The 19545-nt window shown below is 48.3% G+C and overlaps 3 protein-coding genes across 3 annotated transcripts; 1 reads left to right on the top strand and 2 right to left on the bottom strand.

The window, feature by feature from the left end:
• Nucleotides 1-101: 101 nt before the first annotated feature.
• LOC118508415 (SREBP regulating gene protein) lies at nt 102-1516 on the bottom strand. The gene is made up of 3 exons (XM_036048189.1): nt 1148-1516; nt 663-1058; nt 102-599 (listed from the first exon to the last, which is right to left on the bottom strand). Exons 1-3 carry the CDS (start codon nt 1247-1249, stop codon nt 360-362), a joined length of 738 nt encoding a protein of 245 aa, XP_035904082.1. The 5' UTR covers nt 1250-1516; the 3' UTR covers nt 102-359.
• Nucleotides 1517-1884: 368 nt separating this feature from the next.
• On the top strand, nt 1885-4084 carry LOC118508401 (tRNA-dihydrouridine(20) synthase [NAD(P)+]-like). The gene is made up of 5 exons (XM_036048166.1): nt 1885-2196; nt 2271-2407; nt 2474-2759; nt 2822-3409; nt 3494-4084. Exons 1-5 carry the CDS (start codon nt 2034-2036, stop codon nt 3892-3894), a joined length of 1575 nt encoding a protein of 524 aa, XP_035904059.1. The 5' UTR covers nt 1885-2033; the 3' UTR covers nt 3895-4084.
• Nucleotides 4085-5580: 1496 nt separating this feature from the next.
• On the bottom strand, nt 5581-7194 carry LOC118508411 (39S ribosomal protein L3, mitochondrial). The gene is made up of 3 exons (XM_036048179.1): nt 6866-7194; nt 6708-6798; nt 5581-6642 (listed from the first exon to the last, which is right to left on the bottom strand). Exons 1-3 carry the CDS (start codon nt 6916-6918, stop codon nt 5659-5661), a joined length of 1128 nt encoding a protein of 375 aa, XP_035904072.1. The 5' UTR covers nt 6919-7194; the 3' UTR covers nt 5581-5658.
• Nucleotides 7195-19545: the final 12351 nt, after the last annotated feature.

The raw sequence follows: 19545 nt of genomic DNA, 5'->3' as shown, positions 1-19545 counted from the left end.
AACTAAAATCAACCTTTTTTCTCTCTGAGCGGAGCAGGCTGGTGGGGGGATCGGGAATGGGCGGGCGGGAGAGTCTGGGAATTTAATCATACGATCCACACTTTTCTGTTTCTTTTTGCCTATTATTATTTCTAACAAATACGTGTTGTCTTTATTATAGGTAGTAGAGTTACGTTTTCTTCTTCCACTTGGCGCTTTACGCCATACCGGTAAAAGGAAGGGACCACATCAAGAGCCAGCCAGGTGTAATGTAAAATTGACCTTTCATATACGTGTATGTGTGCCGTAATTCCGTTTCTGACTGACTGCGGACTGTAGCCTTTCTAAACTATCTTACCAACAACCTCCGGAGATACCCTTCACGCATCATCCGGTAGCATCTTTTGGGTGTCCTTTCCGCTGCCGGATGGCCACAGTCCTTCGCTCATCTCGCCGTAACAGTGCTTCTGTTCCGGATTTCGGTATTTGTTTTCGTTCTGTACCGATTGCGAGTTGGTGCGACACTTGGTCAGGCAGAGCTCGAACTGATCGGTCACTTCGGCGTACAGTGCCACCTGTCTACCGTTTGCTTTGGCTAACACTTCCTCCAGGATTGGGCGCTGTATGGGGAAGCAAAGAATAAAAATTAATACAAAAAATAAGCTCATAAAATCGTTGCTTACCTTGTCCGGGTTCAAGCAGCATGATACACAGTACTCGTACACGGCACAGCACCGGTTCGGCAAACAGGTACGGCAGGGAAACAGTTTCCCACCCTCGATCGCATTCCCCCGCGAGTCCGTCTCGCTACAGCATCCGTTCTTTTGCAGCTCGGCCCGCGAACACACGTACCCCCGATCGTCCACGATGAGCGATTTGCCCTGGATCGAGTTCCGGCAGGTGAGCGGTTCCAGCTGCTCGTCGGTTTCGTTGGCACCGCCGGCCCCAATCAGTGCCGGATCCGCACCCGGTGCCGGTACCTGTGCACGTCCCGAATAGTGTCTTGCTTTGGTCCAGATAATGTTTTTACGCAGCAGCTGCGTCTGCAGATAATCTTCATTTAAACCTAGATTGTTGTTCTGTAACGAGGGAGCAGCAGTGAAGTGAACACGGTAAGCGTGATTGGGTTGGGATGTGTAGGGCTTTTTGTTTTGCCCCGTTCGCTTACCCTTCGTATCAGGTGCACCATACAGTAGGACAGGGAGAGTAGAAAAATAATCGCAAGAACCAATCGCCGACGGATGAACTTCGCGATCACGACATAACACATCCTAGCGGCTCATGCTACGCGGTGCGTTTTCCTTGCTGCACACTGTTTCCGACCGCGCGCTCATAATCACCGTGGAAAATTGTTTTTGGAGGGTTGTTTTTATTCTTTTAGCCTGCAAGCGCGCCTTTTTCGCTGAAAACTATCTCACGAGCGAGTTGGTGTGAAAAATATCAGCAGTTTTTCACCAGAGTTTTCACTTCTGCACGCCGAGAATTCGGTTCGAGGAAAAATGTAAACAAACGGAAGTTTGACAACCCACCAGGAATTGTTGTTGTTTTTTTTTCTCTCTTCGCTGCAAACGTCAATCTCACCATAGCTCCGGTGCGCATGGAAACAGCACGGGCGCCTTGTACCGCGGAGCAGTTGTTTGATGGTGTTAGTGCGGTTCTTCCAACTGCTGTTTGTATCGATGGCGTACAGGTACGTCTCGATATACGCTATTCTAGGGCTTTCTTGAATATACCGGCCGATTCGAGAGATGTCGCAAAGAAATGGGAAATTCTCAAAAAAGGCCATTTTACTGGGAAAATAAATATTTATCATTAATTTCATCTTCACAATATGTGTCGTATTTCGCGTAGCTACTGCACAACTTTTGTTTTCGTTTCATTCTGCTGTCATTTGCCAAAATCAAGCGTGCTTTTGACAATTCTTCCCCTCGGTGTCTATTTTGGTTGGAAAGTGTGCGATCGGGATCCGCATAAACCGATCGGTCTTCTCGAATACTATCGCCAGCTTCTACCGGAGGATGACAAAATAATCACCGCATTAAGACGCAGCAAACATGAAGTCAGCTATAGATTATAGGAATAAGTTTATCCTGGCGCCGATGGTGCGTGTCGGTACGTTGCCGATGCGGCTGCTGGCCCTCGAGTACGGTGCCGATCTCGTGTACACCGAGGAAATCATTGACTGGAAGTTGCTCCGGGCAGAACGGCACACGAACGGTAAGTTTGGTGTTGGGCCATGGACGATCAGACTGGCTGTAATATGGATTTTCTCGCTTTCCTTCTACTCGCAGAGGTGCTAGGTACGGTTGACTACATCGACAAGACGGATGGTACGGTTGTGTTCCGAACCTGTGCGGACGAACGGGAAAAGGTGATCCTTCAGATCGGTACGGCGTCCGTCGAGCGTGCTGTTGCTGTGGGACTCATGGTAGAGTATCACCCTTCGAAACCTGCCCGTTATTTAGCTTACCCATTCCGGTTGGTCGGTTTTTAGATGCAAAACGATGTAGCAGCGATCGACGTGAATATGGGCTGCCCGAAAGATTTCTCCATCAAGGGCGGTATGGGTGTGGCGCTGCTGTACGATCGGCCCCGCGCAAAAGCCATCCTCGAGGGATTGGTACAAAGCGTAAGCATACCGGTAACGTGCAAAATCCGAGTAATGCCCGATCCGGACGAAACGATAGCGCTGGCGAAAGATCTTCAGTCCACCGGTATCAGTGCGATTGGGGTGCACGGGCGTACGAAAACGGAACGACCGCGTGATCCGGTTAATGAAGGTAAATAGAGTATTACTTTTCCCCCTTTTTCCACTCCATTTTGACACGTTGCTTTTCAACAGATGCTATCGCAAGTGTCGCTACCGCTCTGCACATTCCCGTCATAGCGAACGGTGGTTCACAGAGCATAACACGCCGCCACGATATAGTGAAGTTTGCGCAGCGTTGTTCCACCACGAGCGTGATGGTGGCACGGGCCGCCGAATGGAACTGTTCCGTGTTTCGGGCGGATGGTCCACTGCCGCTGGACGATGTTATCCGCCGGTATCTGGAGCTATCCGTACGGTACGATAATTCACCCTCCAACACGAAGTACTGCGTGCAGATGATGTTGCGCAGCCTGCAGGAAAGCCCGATGGGAAGACGTTTGCTCGACAGTCAAACGATGCAACAGATATGCGATATCTGGGAGTTGGGTGATTACTGTCGGGAAACGCAGCTGCGTTACCACTTTGCCGGCATCAAGGGTAGACGAGCGTGTCGACCGCGTACACTGTCGGAGAACGGCGAAAATACGGGTGCGAATGAGGGTGAACCGGCTGCGAGCAAAAAGCAGTGCCTTGAGGACACAGCAGCATCACAGGAAACCGATTCCCGGGAACCGCTACTTGAGGAGAACGTTTGCTTCATACGGTCCAACTTTACTGACGGTAAGATGATCGCTCGCAGCACGTACCTGGCTCTCCTTGAATCTTCAAATAACGATTTTCTTCTATTTCTCTCCTTGTCCGCAGACAACGCACTGCCGAAATCCAAGCTTTATCTGCACGCCGTCCGCAACGGGCTAGAGCGAGCACAGTACGACGTACAGCAGAAGGATAAACTGTTCCGGGCGTTCATTCGGTTCGATGGCCAACGGTACACTAGCTCCTTTTGGGAGAAAAACAAGCGTTACGCGGAACAGGCGGCCGCCCTTGTCTGTCTGCTAAAGCTGGGGGTAGAATCGCGCGACGAGTTGATACGGAACGGTGCTATGTTGCCGACGGCCAAAAGTAATACCGTCGAGCAGCAGCACGAATGCACGGTAGAGCACGGCGATAAGCGGAATGGTGCAAGCGAAACGAACGGAACGGAACATACGGTACGGGTGGCGAATGGAAAGGAGAAGCTTTCGGATGTCGCTGAAGGTTGCTAACCGTCGGTGAGATGTGGCAGAACAGCGCGTAAATGACAACTGTACAGTGCAATTAGAAAGTGGAAAATCGAAAAACATGCGGAAAATTTCATTGCGATTCGTTGAAAGAAAGTGATAAATTTGGTCGATGATCCTTGGAATTTGGAAAGAGTGAAGTATGTTATAAGTATAAAAATTTATGTAATTATTGTATCTGTTGGCCTTTAGTCAACATAAATTCAAATCTATAAAAAGATTACTTAATCTAATTGAAGAACGATAGGAAAATAGTATATGGATTGGGTATAAACGATTAAGACGTTTACAGAATAGTGATGGACGAGTCGACCCGAACCTATCGGATCGGAGCCATCCGTAAGCGACTCGGAATCGTTCGGGTCGTATTCCTAGTTCCTCCCACGGATCGACCCAAACTCATTGCACTCACGGGTCGAACTCGATTCCTATAGGAAAGAACTCGACTCCGGGACGATCTGTGAAAGGAGTCGTATGACCTCTAGTACAGAAGGATGAAGGGGTCTGGTGAATGTCAAAAGTGTGGAAAGACGAAAGGGCACAAATTGGAAGATCATTACGACCAGCAGCGTTGCGTCTGGCGTCACTCAGAAAGAGGTTTGGGCGAAGGAGTGGCAAACTTTAAGAATATCGAGGCTGAGTAATCGACATCTGGACTCATAGGGAGGGAATGCTGAAACGCCAAGTCGGTTCAATGTAACAAATCTGGAGCTGATCGTTTAATTTATTGAGGCTTTGGATCTCTGAGACCTTATCCGCGGTGCATATGAATCTTAACCATGGAATTCTCGTTTGATGAGACCGAGCGATCTCCATGCTCTACTGAGTATACCTAGATCCTTGACGGTAAAAACACGGTCTACTTTGATCCCAACAAGAGCATATGGATAAAGGATCGCGGCACGCGAAGGAATAAACGTTGTTACACTGATCTGGACATAGTATGGGGGACATATACGAGAACACCAGGTATCGAGGATGTATTGGGTAAGTCAGTCAGCCGAAGAGGAGATGGGATAGAATATGTTAAGCTCGTCGGTGTAACTATCAGTTGGTAAGACAGACCAGACATTATTAATGAACAACGCCTGCCTTGTGGAACTCCGGACACGGAAGGAAATGGGGATTTGAACGTCAACGGAAAAGAACGACGCTGAAGAGAGGATTGGAGGATCTATGGGACGAAGATAAAAAGAACCTGCTTCTGATCATGATAGAGGCCTCCACGGAAGTAGAGTATCAGCTGAAGAACACGATCTCGAGGTGGTAGAGGAGTTCTACTACTTTTGGTACAATCGTAACCTCGGATTATAACGGAAGTAGCGAAAGGTTCAGGAGAATCTTGCCTACTATGGGTCGGGTAGTGCTCTGCGTATGCGAGGGTTGGACTATGCTGACAAAGGACGCTATTTTTGAGAGATGGGTGGTAAGGATTATCTCTGGCGGTTTGAGGAAGCAGGGCGTGGAGAAGAAGATTGAGGAGGAGATCATCCTGATGGTGGCCAAAGCCGGAAGAATACGATGGCTGGGGCACGTAATCAGGAGTCTGACCTGTCGGAGATCGAATGCATCCCTGGACTGAGTATCATAGAAAAGGATTGATAACCTGGGCATTTCTTATAGGGGTACAGAACGTCTTTCTAAATTGAATCAATAATTTCTTCCATTGCGTATTGTTAACATACAGATGGTTTTATATTTAACCTTTCCTTGGCTTTATAATTATTCTCTACAGGCCCAATGCTAATTCTACTCACTGCCGGCACTGTACGTTATCGAAAGCTTGCGGAAATCGTGCAACTCCTCCAGCCAAACATCGCCACTGTTCGCCGGCAACGGTTCGAGCGCGGTTGGGAACGGTGGCGATCCGGCCGGTCCACCCTTGGAACCGTGCTTCCGCAGTGGCAGTATCGTGTCGTACACGTACACGATCCCGTTCGTGCTGCCCGCAACGTTGCTACCCATCACCCACATCACGTTGTACTGTGGGTTGATGCGCAAAATCCGCAACCCGCGCAACACACGCCACCGGTTGCCCATATGGCCGGGCAGCCGGGTACCGGGCCACACGCGTGCCTTATTGCCACCGGCACCGATATTGCCCGGCCGGCGATGCGTTTTCGTGACACCGTGCGATTTCGGCATACCCTTAAACCCGTGCCGTTTCACCACACCCTGAAAGCCCCGGTCCACGGTTTTTCCCCGCACGTCCACATAGTCGCCGACACGGAAATGGCTCACGGTAAGGGCGGTACCGGCCGGGAGCTGTGCCTCGGGCGACACAATAAACCGACAGAGATGTTTCTTCGGCAGGACGCCCGAATCCTGGAACAGGCCGGCATACTCCTTGGTGAACAGCGACGGATCACCGTGTTCCGCACCGACCAGCAGACAGCCGTACGGTTTGCGCCAGTTCCGGCTTTGACGGGGTTCCTGCGCCGGTCGGTACTCTTCCGGCGGGATGTACTTCACCACCTCGTTGTCGATGATCTGCAGCAGTGTGGTACGTATCTTCTGTCCATCCTTTGTCCACAGCGGATATTGACCGATCTTTTTCGCTATCACGCCGGTACGCTTCAGGCCCGGGCTCCACTGTACCAGCGAACCGTTTTCTTCGCCCTGTGCCAGTTTCAGCAATGTATTCTGATTGCGCTGGGCTGCGGTTAGAATCGTTTCGCGCTTCACCTCGTTCAGGAACGCCTTATTGTCCTCGGTGAACTGTTCATTGTGGAGCTGGAATAGGGAATCGAATGTGAGCCTTTCGCTTGATCGGTGTTGTTAGCCGCGGTACTACTTACTGTGCGCGTCTTCTTTACAAACCACACCGGGTTGCGGAGCCGGGGTCGATTGAGATAGTTTTTCGAGCGCACCGGTACGATGGTGCTGCTCCTGTTTGGAATGTAAAGCAACAACTGTAAGTAATTTGCAACGTTATGAAAGGAATCGGCTGCCTTACCACGAAATGGAACACTGGCGCAGCAATGCCGACACGGTGCTGGATGCAAACATTTTCCCGTCCCAGGCCGCTCGCTCAGCTCAATCAAAACAAACTTGCCGGAAAACTTGCTTCCCTAGCCCACCGTGCAAGCGGAAATAGGCGCACCAGCTGCACACAGGAAATGCTTATTTTAAGCTAAACTCATACGAGATTATGTGAAATAATGTGGATGTTTTTTCGATAATCAGCCGGGCACAAGTTTACGGAACCGCAGCAAACATGCCCACGATTGAATAACACGTTCACACAGCAAGCAAACACGCGCTAGCCGGTTCGGTAGTGTTGGTGTGTTGTGCTGTCAAATTTCTTACCACGGTTAGGACAGTTTGTTTACAGTCGTGTTACATTCGGGTATTGCTGGGATTCAAATTGACCGTTTAACATTATTTGAGTTTAATTATATTTTTATTTCTGAAAAAAAAATAATTGAGGTTAAACAAACTGGTTGAGGGATTTTTTTATGAAGAATGTTTCTTCTACTTAAATATTACTTAGTCTCCTTGGCGCTTGGTTTACCATTCCTGGTTTCATTTGCTTAAATAATCCATAAGGGAATAGGGAAAGTCGATACCCTCAAAAGTAGGTTTCTCCTAGCAATATGGCCAGGCCGTCCTTTATAGATAAAAAAGGAAGGCTTCTGGTCTATTTTGGCGCACCGCACCGCCACCGGTAGATGCGACAACGGCGCCGGTCTTCATACGGCAGGATGGAGTTCATATCCCATCCGGACTGTTCCCCCGTTATGAAGACTTACTATTCAACTACGGGGTATCAATAAGTCTAGTGAGCCAAAAATAGCAGGAATGACCTTAAGAGATCGTTGGACCTAAAAAAGAAGAAGAATAAGAAGATGTTATCAATCCATAGCTGAATATAGTTCTCTATCTGAAGGATAACCGATAATCGTATCCGGTCGGAACCGTCTCTCGATACGCAGGACTGGTTATCTACCACTGTAGGTTGTAGTGCAAAAAAATTCGTAGCCTACCATTTCGGGCTTCCTATAATTCATCATACCCGTAGCTGGACAATCACTTCTGTGTACGGGAGAAGAATTTGATACCTGGTTCTGAGGTTGGAAAGATCGATGCTGCCGAAAGATCTCGGCAACCGAAACACCTCTGACGTAGATTACTTCCTAATAACCTTTGGCTTTGGAGGTGATCCGGTAGTCGGGGCGATAGCGCTGTCCGTCTTCACACGGCAGGAACGAGGAGCTCAACCCATCTGTACCGATCCTTCCGTACTGAGAACTGACTACCTCAACTACGTGGTATCAAAGAGTCTGGTAAGCGATTAATTGACCGGCATGACCTAGCAGGTAGTGACTACGCTTCATGATCTTGACGTGCAAGACACAGAAGTTCAGAATATCACTCACGGTCGAGCAACGCTGTCTACCAATCCATTATCCCAGGTTTTTTTGGAAGATACATCCACGCTATCTTTGAGTTTGGGCCTATCAAGCCTCCTCTGTTTATGTCCATCGAAAGTCTAAAAAATACTTCACGAATTGGATGTCGTCCAGTTTTGGTTATTCTCTGCGAATTCATAATTCATAAGAGTAATTCATCAGTTTTACACAGAATCGACTCATCAGAGGCGTTTGAGAGTTGTTGCGCTACATAAGTTATGTATAGTCCCAGCAATGTCTGTCACGCCAGATATTTTGAGCAGAGAACTTTTCTCATCCTGTAGTATGACTGATCGATGGCTAGAACCCTAGTGTATATCTCAACATCTATGATGCTGTTGGTGCTATGTTTTTCTATCTCAGGTAGGTTCAGTGCTGGATGACTTCAAAAGGGCGATCAGGGGCAGCTCCTGTATCATTTACTCTTCGGCCAGATTTGGCTGTTGGCATTGGACCTAAGATATTGAAGCATCGGAGATCCAAGATTTTTTTTTGTTGGAGGTTAGGATAATCAATGTCCTGTTGAACAAGCTGTTTGGAAAAAGAGTTAATTCGCCTTGCAAACTTCGATAAGCCCATCAAAAGTCTGATGCCGTTCGGCTGCATAAAAGTGCTGACACCATTCTACCGATACCTTCTTCTGTAGGTCAGTGGTATCGGTACTCAAAACTGCTGATCGACCGGTAGGCCACTGGTAGGAATTGTGCAACCTCAGCCCAACTTTGAAGACCCCTACATCGGTGACTTTAATACCTTTACGCGTCATACGCCCAACGCATATTCTTCGACCCTTCTCTTTTTTCTTCCGAAAGAGTTCAACAAACCAATATTGTACGCGGATAGTTTGAATGTGATGTGATTTACTGCTTCTCTTTGCGCCTTCGAATTATTTAACCGTTAACGACCATCGAACACGCTCCAGATTTATGATAACCGTAACCAAACACCTTCCGAGCGAAAGGAGAAAAGCCAACTTAAATCTCCCCAAATACACACAGTAGAAATCCTCTGCCGTAACGACGCAGACGCAGAGAACCCTGCACTAACCGCGCGTCGGTTACACCTGCAAAACCGAAATCGAATCCATTGCCACTGTTGGAGAGCAAACCCCTACCAGAGATAACTACCTGCCCAAAACCATAATTCATGCCACGGGCGCCATATTCGATTGCATGCTGCTCCCGGTAAGCTCATCTCCGCTGCACTCCAAAATTTATTCTGAAATTGTAACGCGCGCGCCCCGATGCGTTGCAATGGTGCGTGCGTGTGGGTCCGTGCACGAGCTGCGTGCCGGGCCAGCGAAATGCAAACGATGCACAATTAATGAATGATTCGCGGTAAAGCGCGCAGGAACAGCGTCGCAAATGGCGTGCCAGACGACTCCGCACACGATCCGCCGGCCGATCGTATCGTTTTCGCTGTGCATTACCGGTGACGGCGCGCTCTGCAAGTGTGAAATTAGTTGGTGGCAGTAGTAGGAGCCTCTGCTTCTGTGCTGTGTACCGGAACCGGAAAGGAAAGTTTGAAAGCAAGCAACTGGTACCTTGGGTAGAATGAAGTTGACAAGAGGATGAGTTTGGGGATCGTACGTGTGGCGCTTGTCCAACCCGATATCCCAACAAGACTTTGTCCTCACACTGCACTTTTATCGTCAGATCTTATCAGATCTCATCAGCGCAACTACGGAGCCCTACAAATGTCTGCTGGCGTCACACTAAGTATACTCAAAGTATCCCCCATTGCGATCACGAAGATCACAAATCCTTATCTTTATTATCTCTCGCTCTCTCTCTCTCTCTCTCTCTCTCTCTCTCTGGTTGCGTTCCTATTGGAATGATAAATTTATTTAAGGAAAAGTCTTTCAGCACATGCCCGATCGTCATGGGCTCGTCCGATGGGCTATTAACTGTGGCTGACCGTTTCGCTGCTCGTTACATTTTATGATTCATCGGGATCGTTCACGCCTTTCCATTGCCGGTACGGCTCCATTTTCTTGCTTCCCTTCTCTCTCTCTCTTTTTTTTTTTTTGCGCGCCTGTGTATTTCTTTAATGTATGTGCTTCGGGTTCGTTACCTTCGTTCGGCTCCAAACACCTAGAGCGCTCGGTGGAAAGCCCATTTAGTACAAGCTAAGTTAGCAGCTCCGAGAACGCAAGCGCCAAGAGGTTCCAAAATTCGAAAAGACAAATAGAAAACATGCTCAAGAAGTTTTTTTTCCCCCAAATAAAACTATGCGCAAACCCTGCCCGTTGTGGAAGGCTTCTTTTTTTTGCATGGCGCCACTCTACGCCACACCAACTCCTCACCCGGGTCAGGGTTTCGGGAGGTAGGAAGAGCTTGATTTAATGCTTGTTTTTCCTTGTCTTCCAAACTTCACCCTCTTCGCGCCCGTACTGGCTCGTTGGGTTTTTTCGAGGGATAACTGATGAAGAGATTGATCGGCAATCGCCACAACGCCCCACAATTGTGCAGCAATTACCATTGACCTAATAAATCGCTTCGCCTCGACCAACGGCTAGCCCCGCTCTAGCACACACCTGGTGGATCCGCGGGCTTTTCGGTTGATGAGGTTTCACTTTATTGGGCGCCATTGCTCTGGAGCACCGATCGCGCCCCGGGTACGTTAGGGGTTGTGCGGGTTTTCTTTACCGAATTTTGTTGCTCTCCCTCTGCTCTCTGCTCTTTCTAATCGGTTAACATCTTGCATTTTCTACCCGGTTTCTGGAACACGGCGAGCGAACGAGATACAGAGGGGGAGATCCTCCAACAAGTTTAGTTTTTCCCTCCGAGGTTCGCCGACATGGATTTTCTAAAAGTGTCTATTTTAATGTCCATAAAGAAAAGAAACAAAATCAACCTCCCCAATGACTAGACCTTCACGGCTTGGTTTTTTGGGGTGAGTTGACCGGCCAGTACTTGTACCCTGACAGACAGCAAACACGCCGGTCATCTCTATTAATTCAGCCTCATCGAATCATGACGGCTTTCTTCGGCCAGTGTTCAATCCACCTGCACCATGCACCCATTATCGAGCAGAGTCCGAGTAAAGCAATCCACCGTCCTCCATCACCTACCAACGACTCGGCCAAGAGTCCCGAGTGAAGTCTCGCTCAAGGTTTTGACAAGCGGGACTTAGCTTACGGTGTGGAGGGTGATATATATTTATCAGCTTCTCGGCTCAGCCGACCTCCCCACCCTTGGACACATTTCTCCACAAACTGGTGCTAGTTGCTGGTGATTGGAAGTGAAATTTTCGGTAAACAGCTTGGGCGGGTAAAATGGCGAAGAAAACGAGATGATTAATTTATACTTACACCTGGCACCGATAGAGGCGGCCCGGTCTCGGCCTGGTTGCTCGTGCTTATCGGTTTGGTTAGCGGCACTGATACCGATCGAACCGAACGGGGCATCGCCTGGAAAGCACTGCGCAAACTGCGTCGGTTCATTTGCTGCTAACGGAGTTTGATAAAGCTCACCTCTCTCCCTCTCTTTCTATATTTGCTAATGAAGGGAAAATGTGGAAATCGAAAACGCTCACAAATTGAGGCTGACATTGTTTTTTCCTGCTTCTACTTCTTTTCCAATTTTCGCGTGGCGTTAAATTTCGTTACTTTGAAGTTTGACAGTTGTTTGCTGCACCTGCAGTCAGTGGTGCATCAAGTCCCTTGGTGGGCCTAAGAGACCACTAACAAGTTGAATCTGCTGATTGGGCCGAAGTCCAGGTGGAGATATTATATGAGGTCTCTTATAAAGATCGAGACCCTCTTAGTTATTGAGGCTCCCAGGACCTCACAGTTAGCTTACAGGAAGATACTCCTAGGAACCTCAAGAATCTGCTTAATTTGCTTAAACTGCGATTCGCCCTTAGCGTGCAGTACAGTTGACAGGTGTCTGGAGTCACTACTCCAAAAGCTCTGAAAAGTTTTTCTCTGACATGTACGTTACTCACATCTGTCCACTGTACTGTAGCTGTATTAAGCGACTGTCAAACTTCAAAGAACAGAAATAGCAGAATTCGTACACGAGTAATCCTATGACTCCAGTCTTAGAGGGGTTTCGCCTTTCGAAGAACCCATTAGTTTTTGGAGCAAATACCACAAAAGCTAGAGTTCTAGAAGACCAACACCCCCTTACACGCCCCGAAACAGTCATCACCGGGCAATGGCGGCCGTTGGTCGATTGAGAAGCTAATTCAATTTTACGACCACAAAACGAAACGTCCACACCAGTTTGCTCTGGCTACCAGCTACGGTAGCTAGCGTGAAAGACGAAGAGTTGCACCACAGAGATGGCTACACTAATAAACACGCGTCGCGTCTTTGCCCGCTGCCTTCTTCCGCCGCAGTAGCTGCTTTCGGTTGCGCTTGCCTGCACTCGATCACTTTACCTCATCACAAGCTGCCGTTAACCTTTTCCAGCTTTCTGTTCCTTCCCTTCTTTTAGCGGCGTTGGCTGTGTGTGTGCCTTCCATTTCTTTTTTGCTAGGTTCTAATCAAGCCACTTTATAAATATTTAGATAAAGCACCGGTGCAGCACGCACCGACTTGTTAGCTTTAAACGTCTGTTTTCGCATGGCGCATCATGGAGATAGCAAAAAAACATGGCCGTCGTGACTTACCGTTCGATGCGCACTTCGAGCGGAGAAGCCATATGGTGTGGCTGTGTTCTTGATGACTACAAGTTCTGAAGATGGGTCCCCTGTTTTGACGTATCAAACATCACTCCAGGAATAGCCGGAACCCCTAAAACGTTCTCCCCTATCAGAGTTATCTCATCCAACTGATTGCGCATTAAACTACAGCCACGTGATACAATTGCCCCCCACTGCCCTCCCTTTCCCAATCCTCCAACTCGTACTCCCACACGAGGAAGTCATCTTCCATCAATTCCAGCGCCAACTAAATAAGGACGCGAGGTTAGGGTTGCGAGACAATTTATTCCAATCATCACGAAACACGGTTGAGCATGCGGAATCAAGCCCCCCCCCCCCCACACACACACGTCCTCTCTGGCACGCTAGCAGACGTGCCGGTTGGACACGATGCACTTGTTGACATTGCGCGAAAACACCATCCCGTCCGGGCAGGTAAGATGCACGGACACGAACGAACCGGAAGGTTGCTGGAACTTGCACAGGAAGTACGACCGGCAGTCGACCGAGTTAATGTCGGCGAACCGGCCCGTTGCCGTACACGGATACTCCGGGACGGGTCCGGAATAGCTGAAACTACCTCCATCCTGCGGTGCTATCCGTTCCGTAATGTCTGGTACGGTTGGTGAGGTGAGTTTGTCGGTGCTGGTAGTGATGGTTGTTGTTGTTGTTGTTGTTGATTGCTCCTTTGTGAATAACTCCACCCGAGTGATTGCCGGTACGGTTGACGTTGACAGCCAGAGCTGCTCCGAATGATCGACAGAGTCTCCTGACCCATCTTCACCAGGTTCACTGCAAAATGGCGAGTAATCTGTGGATGATCCCTCATCGGACGTATCCTCATGCTCTGGTTCAGATGCTCGAGAGCCAGCTAGTAGACACCGTGCTGCGACAGTAGAGAACACCATTCCCCGAGGACACTTTAGCAGGTGTAACCGAAAGCGTCCGGTAGTTTGTTCCGTTCCTTCATCCCACCGACAGCCGAAGTACGTACGGCAGGTACGATCTGTCGGGTTCGGTAACGATCTTTCAGGTTCACTACACTCCAGCTCTTCCTCACTGTCCGCGTCAGAACGATCCCGAGAGTCAGCGTCCAGATCGATCAGAACCGGTGGAACCGTTGAAGGTACAGTCACTGTACAAAACGATTGCGGTAAGGTCTCGCTTCCCACACACCGTGAAGCCGTGCGAGAAAATAAGGTACCAGCAGGACACCGTACCAGTACTCTCGCCCAAGCTCCTCTTGCATCACGCGTACAGATGAAGTACGTCCGACAGTGTACATCTGCATCGTTTGCAAACCGGCCCGAGCTAGAGCAACGGTTACGCTGAGATGAACGGGTACGATTGTTTGCCAACTCTGTATCACCCTTCGGATCTGGTTGCTTCAGCGCCGGTAGTACCACCGCAACAGTTTCGCTCGGAATAGCTAGATCCACCCCGATAGCCGCAACAGGACACACATACTCCGCACTCGGAACACAACGCGTCGTCAGCCAGGAAAACACTGTTCCGGTCGGACATTGGGCTAGCGTTGCCTTGAGCGTACCGGTAGCCGTCTGCTGGCAGTGGAAGTAACGGTCACACCCCGTTGCACTACGATCAGGGAATCGGCCAACCGCCACACACCGGAACCGATCCGCACTGACATCATCATCCGGACATTGGTAACTTCCCGTCGGTACGCAACGTTTCTCAATCTCCGAAAACACTTGGTCCGATTCGCACAGGAAGTTGCGTGACACAAGACGGCCACTTTGAGGTTGATCGTCAGTATGCTCGCTCGTACACCAACGATATCCCCGACAGTGCGGTACCGACTCATCCGGAAACCTTCCCGGACTAAGGCACACAAAGTCTGACAGATGACCACCGCTGAACGTAGCATCTGCTACCTGTGCCGATGGCGACACGTTCGACACGCCGAGCTTGGGCGTCGTTGTTGGTTTATCCGCCCCGCACTCGTAGTCCTCCTCTGGCACGCAAGCATGCGCCTCGCCGGAGAACAGTTTACCCGCGGGACAACTTTGACGGATCGGCACAAACACACCCGGGTCCTTCGTCTTCAGACAGTTCACAAACTGTCGACAGTCGGTAGAGCTCGGTAGCACAAACTTCCCGCACTCGTAACACTCGTACTCGATCGCGTAAAAGTCCTCGAGTGTGGCACAATCGGTACCGGTGATGCATCGCTGATACCGTCCACTGAACAGTGCGTTCACACCGCATTCGTCCTGCCGCAACGTGAACGGACCATGGTCGGGATCCGTGTCCGGTATGCAGGTTAGGTACGTCCGACAGCTTGCATCATCCGGATTGGAAAAGCGTCCCGGACGCTGACACTGGAAACTACTGCCCGGTGCCGGTGAGGATAGCGTGTCGAACGATTCGGCAGGTTCTCCTTCGGTACGGGCTATCCAAGCGACGGCAGAGAGTATGTAGCCGACCAGTAGCATGTAGTACATTCTGTTTGCTTCGACAGGACCAACGCAATGCGATTACGCATGCGAAAGTTGTAACTTGTGGGAACTAATTGTAACTTGCACCAACGTTAAAGTCCGGGATATTCTAATGATCCTTGCCAAGATCGGACTGGAGGCTACCGTCAACACCAACAGGTGCAAGGTGTCCGGTGAAGCGTGACGACGCGTACTAAATCTGCTCACCGTAATCTAACGCCGCTTTATAGCGCCTGTTAGGGGCTATCGGGTGGGATGTTGATGGGATAACTAATCGGGGCCGGTCTAGAGTGTACCGTGGTGGTGAGTCTAGTTGTGTATGATTCGGAACTCTCGCGCCTGTTCTCGCTCCTCGCTTGCGAGCGGTGTCCGGACGAGGGGATCTTCTACTTGGCTTCAATGTTTATGGTGAACTTCAGATATACTAGGTTTTTGAGTTAGGTTAAGCGCTCTTCAGGATTAGCTCAAAAGTCAGGCCACTCATTTTGGAAGTCACTTGGAGTAGATATATTCTGGACCATATGTAGAATTCCAAAATGGACGATCGTAGAGCTCACCATTAGTAGAACCTCCCTGTATGAGTATGATCGAGAACAACGAGGTTCGAGAACGCTTGAAGGTTAGAATCACACAGTGCGGGCGAGGAGGAATAATACATATAAACATAATTATGGGCACAATTTTTCAACGCCCCCTACCCTTTCTGGACCACAGACAGTACCACAGTACGGACGGGTGACACATCATACCTTCACTTCGCACCTCTTCGCACGGCTTAACGCGCTCCACCGAATCGAATCTTCGCCGAGACGTCTTTGCGAGATGCAAATTATACCAATCCGGTGGCACACCGCCATGCACATGTGTAGAAGACGCGATAAAAGCAAAAACAAGCAAGGCGATCATCGTGTGTCGCACTGTCAAAAATGAAGGCCATGGCGGCGGCAGTTATTCCTGCTCGGGAAGCACGGGATCGTTTGTGCTGGAAAGTGTCAGTTACTGCCGAGGAAATTGCTAATTGATGCGAGAAGCGTGCACGTCGGCCTGGCCTGGGCCTGGGTCGGTTAGCCAAGCTGAGGACTCTGACGGAGCCGGACCCCGTTTCCGGACATGGGGTAAAGAAAATCGAGAAAGAACGCGAACCGGCGAGCAAAAAACCGAATGCGGTGACACATGCAGTCTAACGAGGGCGATTTATGTAAGTGACCTCGGTGCCGGCGAGACTTGACAGCTTGACACCTACGCATGGTAAGCTCTCGGGCAATGTGGCGTACGAGGAAGTGCCGTGGTGGTTTCAAAATTGATTCGGAACGGCTTCCGTTCGAGCGTGTTGGATTACGATGCCTGGTACGTGCGGTCCAAGTCTTGGGCAGTACATATGAGTCTATGAAGATGTGAAATTGGACGCGGGAACCCTTTTCCTTTGTGCTGCCCGTGAAGTGAGCTCGTAAGCAGTTCATCAAACATTTGTCAAAGTATATCTTACACCTCACATAAATGACGTAGCGAGCAAAAACCCCACGACAGAAATTTATACGTCTCTTGCTATCTTTACGGCTTTAACCTAGCGCTTATTACACGGTAATTTTTCATCGTCTTGAAGTACATGCATGCTGGATTGGTGATTCCCTGTACCGGCGTCAATATATCGTGCCTTTTTTCTACGTTTTTGAAGACTCAAATGCAATTAAATGGTCATTAGACTACGTTTCTGAACAGGTGCTTACAATAATCCTTCAGAACACATCTCCGATATTACTGCACACTGGGCATATAGTGGAATAAAATCCGAAAAATAAAATAAAAGTTGAGACAGGGCGAAACCAAACTTAGCTTTGAATACTGGAGATTTAAACTTAGAGAAGAACAAGGTTTAATTTTTTTGTGTTTAAAATTTATAAGGTGTTAAAGATTAATGAAAAATCAGTTCATTGTTTCCTACAGCGGATCTCTGAAACTTCTGATTTTTTTCACCAATGTTGATGTTAAAAGGCATTTTAGAAAACAAAATTTAACTCATGTAAAACGATATGGTTGGTTAAAAAATACCAACTTTAATAATAAAATTGATACAATACATTGCAATTGTATGAGATACCCAAGGTAGAGACATATTGCCATTGAATTGAACCAACACACTCCAAGGACCTTTAAAACTAGATTTGAGTATTCTTCTTCTTCTTGGCCTAATGACTTGCTAGGTTTAGCCTGCCAATTAATGGCTAACTATATTCGTCGATAATCAAGTAGTCGGATAGTCAATCCTCACTAGTGAGGGCTTTATAAACAGATGTGTGATTTAAATATAATTAACTTGCTCATACGACAAGACCGGGATTCAAATCCCATCCGGACCGTCAGCTAGAAATGGCAGGCCGAGACCTCTCGAGGTTGTAGTGCCAAGGAAAAAAAGCCAGAAATGGCAGGCATGACCTAAGCAGTCGTTTGGCCAAAGAAGAAGAAGATATTAGTTTTATCTATCTTTTCAAATTTGTACGTCAATCTTAAAAGAAAAATCTGAGTTTCATCATGGAAACTATAAAAAATCATTAATATTACACATAACTTATTAATATTATAACATTTCATAAGTTTGTTGAAAACAAACCCGTAGTTTTATCCTGTCATTTGCCCACTGTGTGCTGGAATGATTGATGTACTTAGCCTTTATCATTCTAATGTGAGCGAAACTGAGTGACTGATAAAGGGGTTTCAATTGCATTTCTAATTAATCACTCTCCCGCAACATAAAAGGTAGAATGTTTAGAAGATTAAGCGTTTTAACTGTCATCTGAGACGTATGAAGACGAAGCAAGAATATACACACTAATACATATTAGTGCGAACAAAAAAAAAAAAAACAAACCTGACTGGACAATCCATCGCTGGTAATAAATGAAGGGTAAATTAGGTGAAAGATAGCGTCATTACGATGGCTCTGGGGATCGCTAGAAAGATTAGAAAACGTAAAGAAAAAGCATAATAATTAACCGAAAACACATCAAAAGTATCAGTCAAGTGCAGTAAAAGACATAAAAGAAACTAACATATATAATCACGCAGCCTGTTTGAAGCCTAAATCAAATCGACACTCGCGAGCGCGTAGTGGTAAAGCAATCGTGGTAATAAAAAAGAAACGATACAAAATTAGCAACTCGCCGCAAATGTGGCGCAAACGGGGTGGGTTTTTGAGGTGCCTGTCAAACAATCAAAACAATGCATAGATAGGGAAAGCAAACATGGCCGTCCGTTTTGTTAGATGCTAATGGTGTGTGGTGCATTTTGCAGCACGGGAAGAAGCAGATTTTTTAACGGTACCTGATGGGTTATTAAAGGCATCTTAGGGAAAAATTGCACACACAACAAAAAAAAAAAAAAATCAAATGGATGGATGTGTGAACTTCCGCTTTCCGAAGTGGCCATCATTGCACGAACTCGCTCGGCTATTCATATTGCACCTGTGTTTGGTTGTATATTTTAATAACGATTGATGGTTACTTCGCTTCGCTTCCCGATCGGCCGGATGTTGGCCGTTCGAAAGCATTGCCACCGTACCCCGTTTCTCCCGCACACACACACACAAACAGGTGCAACGGCAGGATGATTTATCAAGGCGTTTCGTTGCGCTCCGGAAAACAATGCCCCTTGGAATGTGTGGCCACAAAACCGACACAAAGCCAATCTCTAGCCCGATGCTTTACCGTCGCCTGGGCCGGCTAAACGGGCGAGTAGGTTTTATCACCCTCACGAGCCGGTCGGCAGGTTTGGCGTGCCGGACGAGATCGCGATTTTGACGCGCTTCTGTTTCATCTTCCCTCCTCACCCTTCCCGTTTTTTTGTGAATCCGGCGTGAAAGCGAGTTTTGGTTCCTCCGAACCACGGCATTGTGTGACGTTTCGGTTCGGATCAATACTCAACGCCGGGTACACTGTCTGAGCCAAATGAGTTGGTAAACTGGCGTCCAAAGAAAAAGCTCGGGCCTAATGATTTATCACCTGTGCCGCAGGTGTGCCACCAGTAACGCGATACTCTTTTTTCCACGAATTTTCACGTGTGTGCCCATACGGATTGGAGTTAGCGCTATGTTTGAACGGAGGCGCACGGGTGCCATAAAA

This window comes from Anopheles stephensi, chromosome X, assembly GCF_013141755.1.
Source record: "Anopheles stephensi strain Indian chromosome X, UCI_ANSTEP_V1.0, whole genome shotgun sequence".
Lineage (NCBI taxonomy): Eukaryota > Metazoa > Arthropoda > Insecta > Diptera > Culicidae > Anopheles > Anopheles stephensi.
This window is presented reverse-complemented; position numbering and strand designations above follow the sequence as displayed.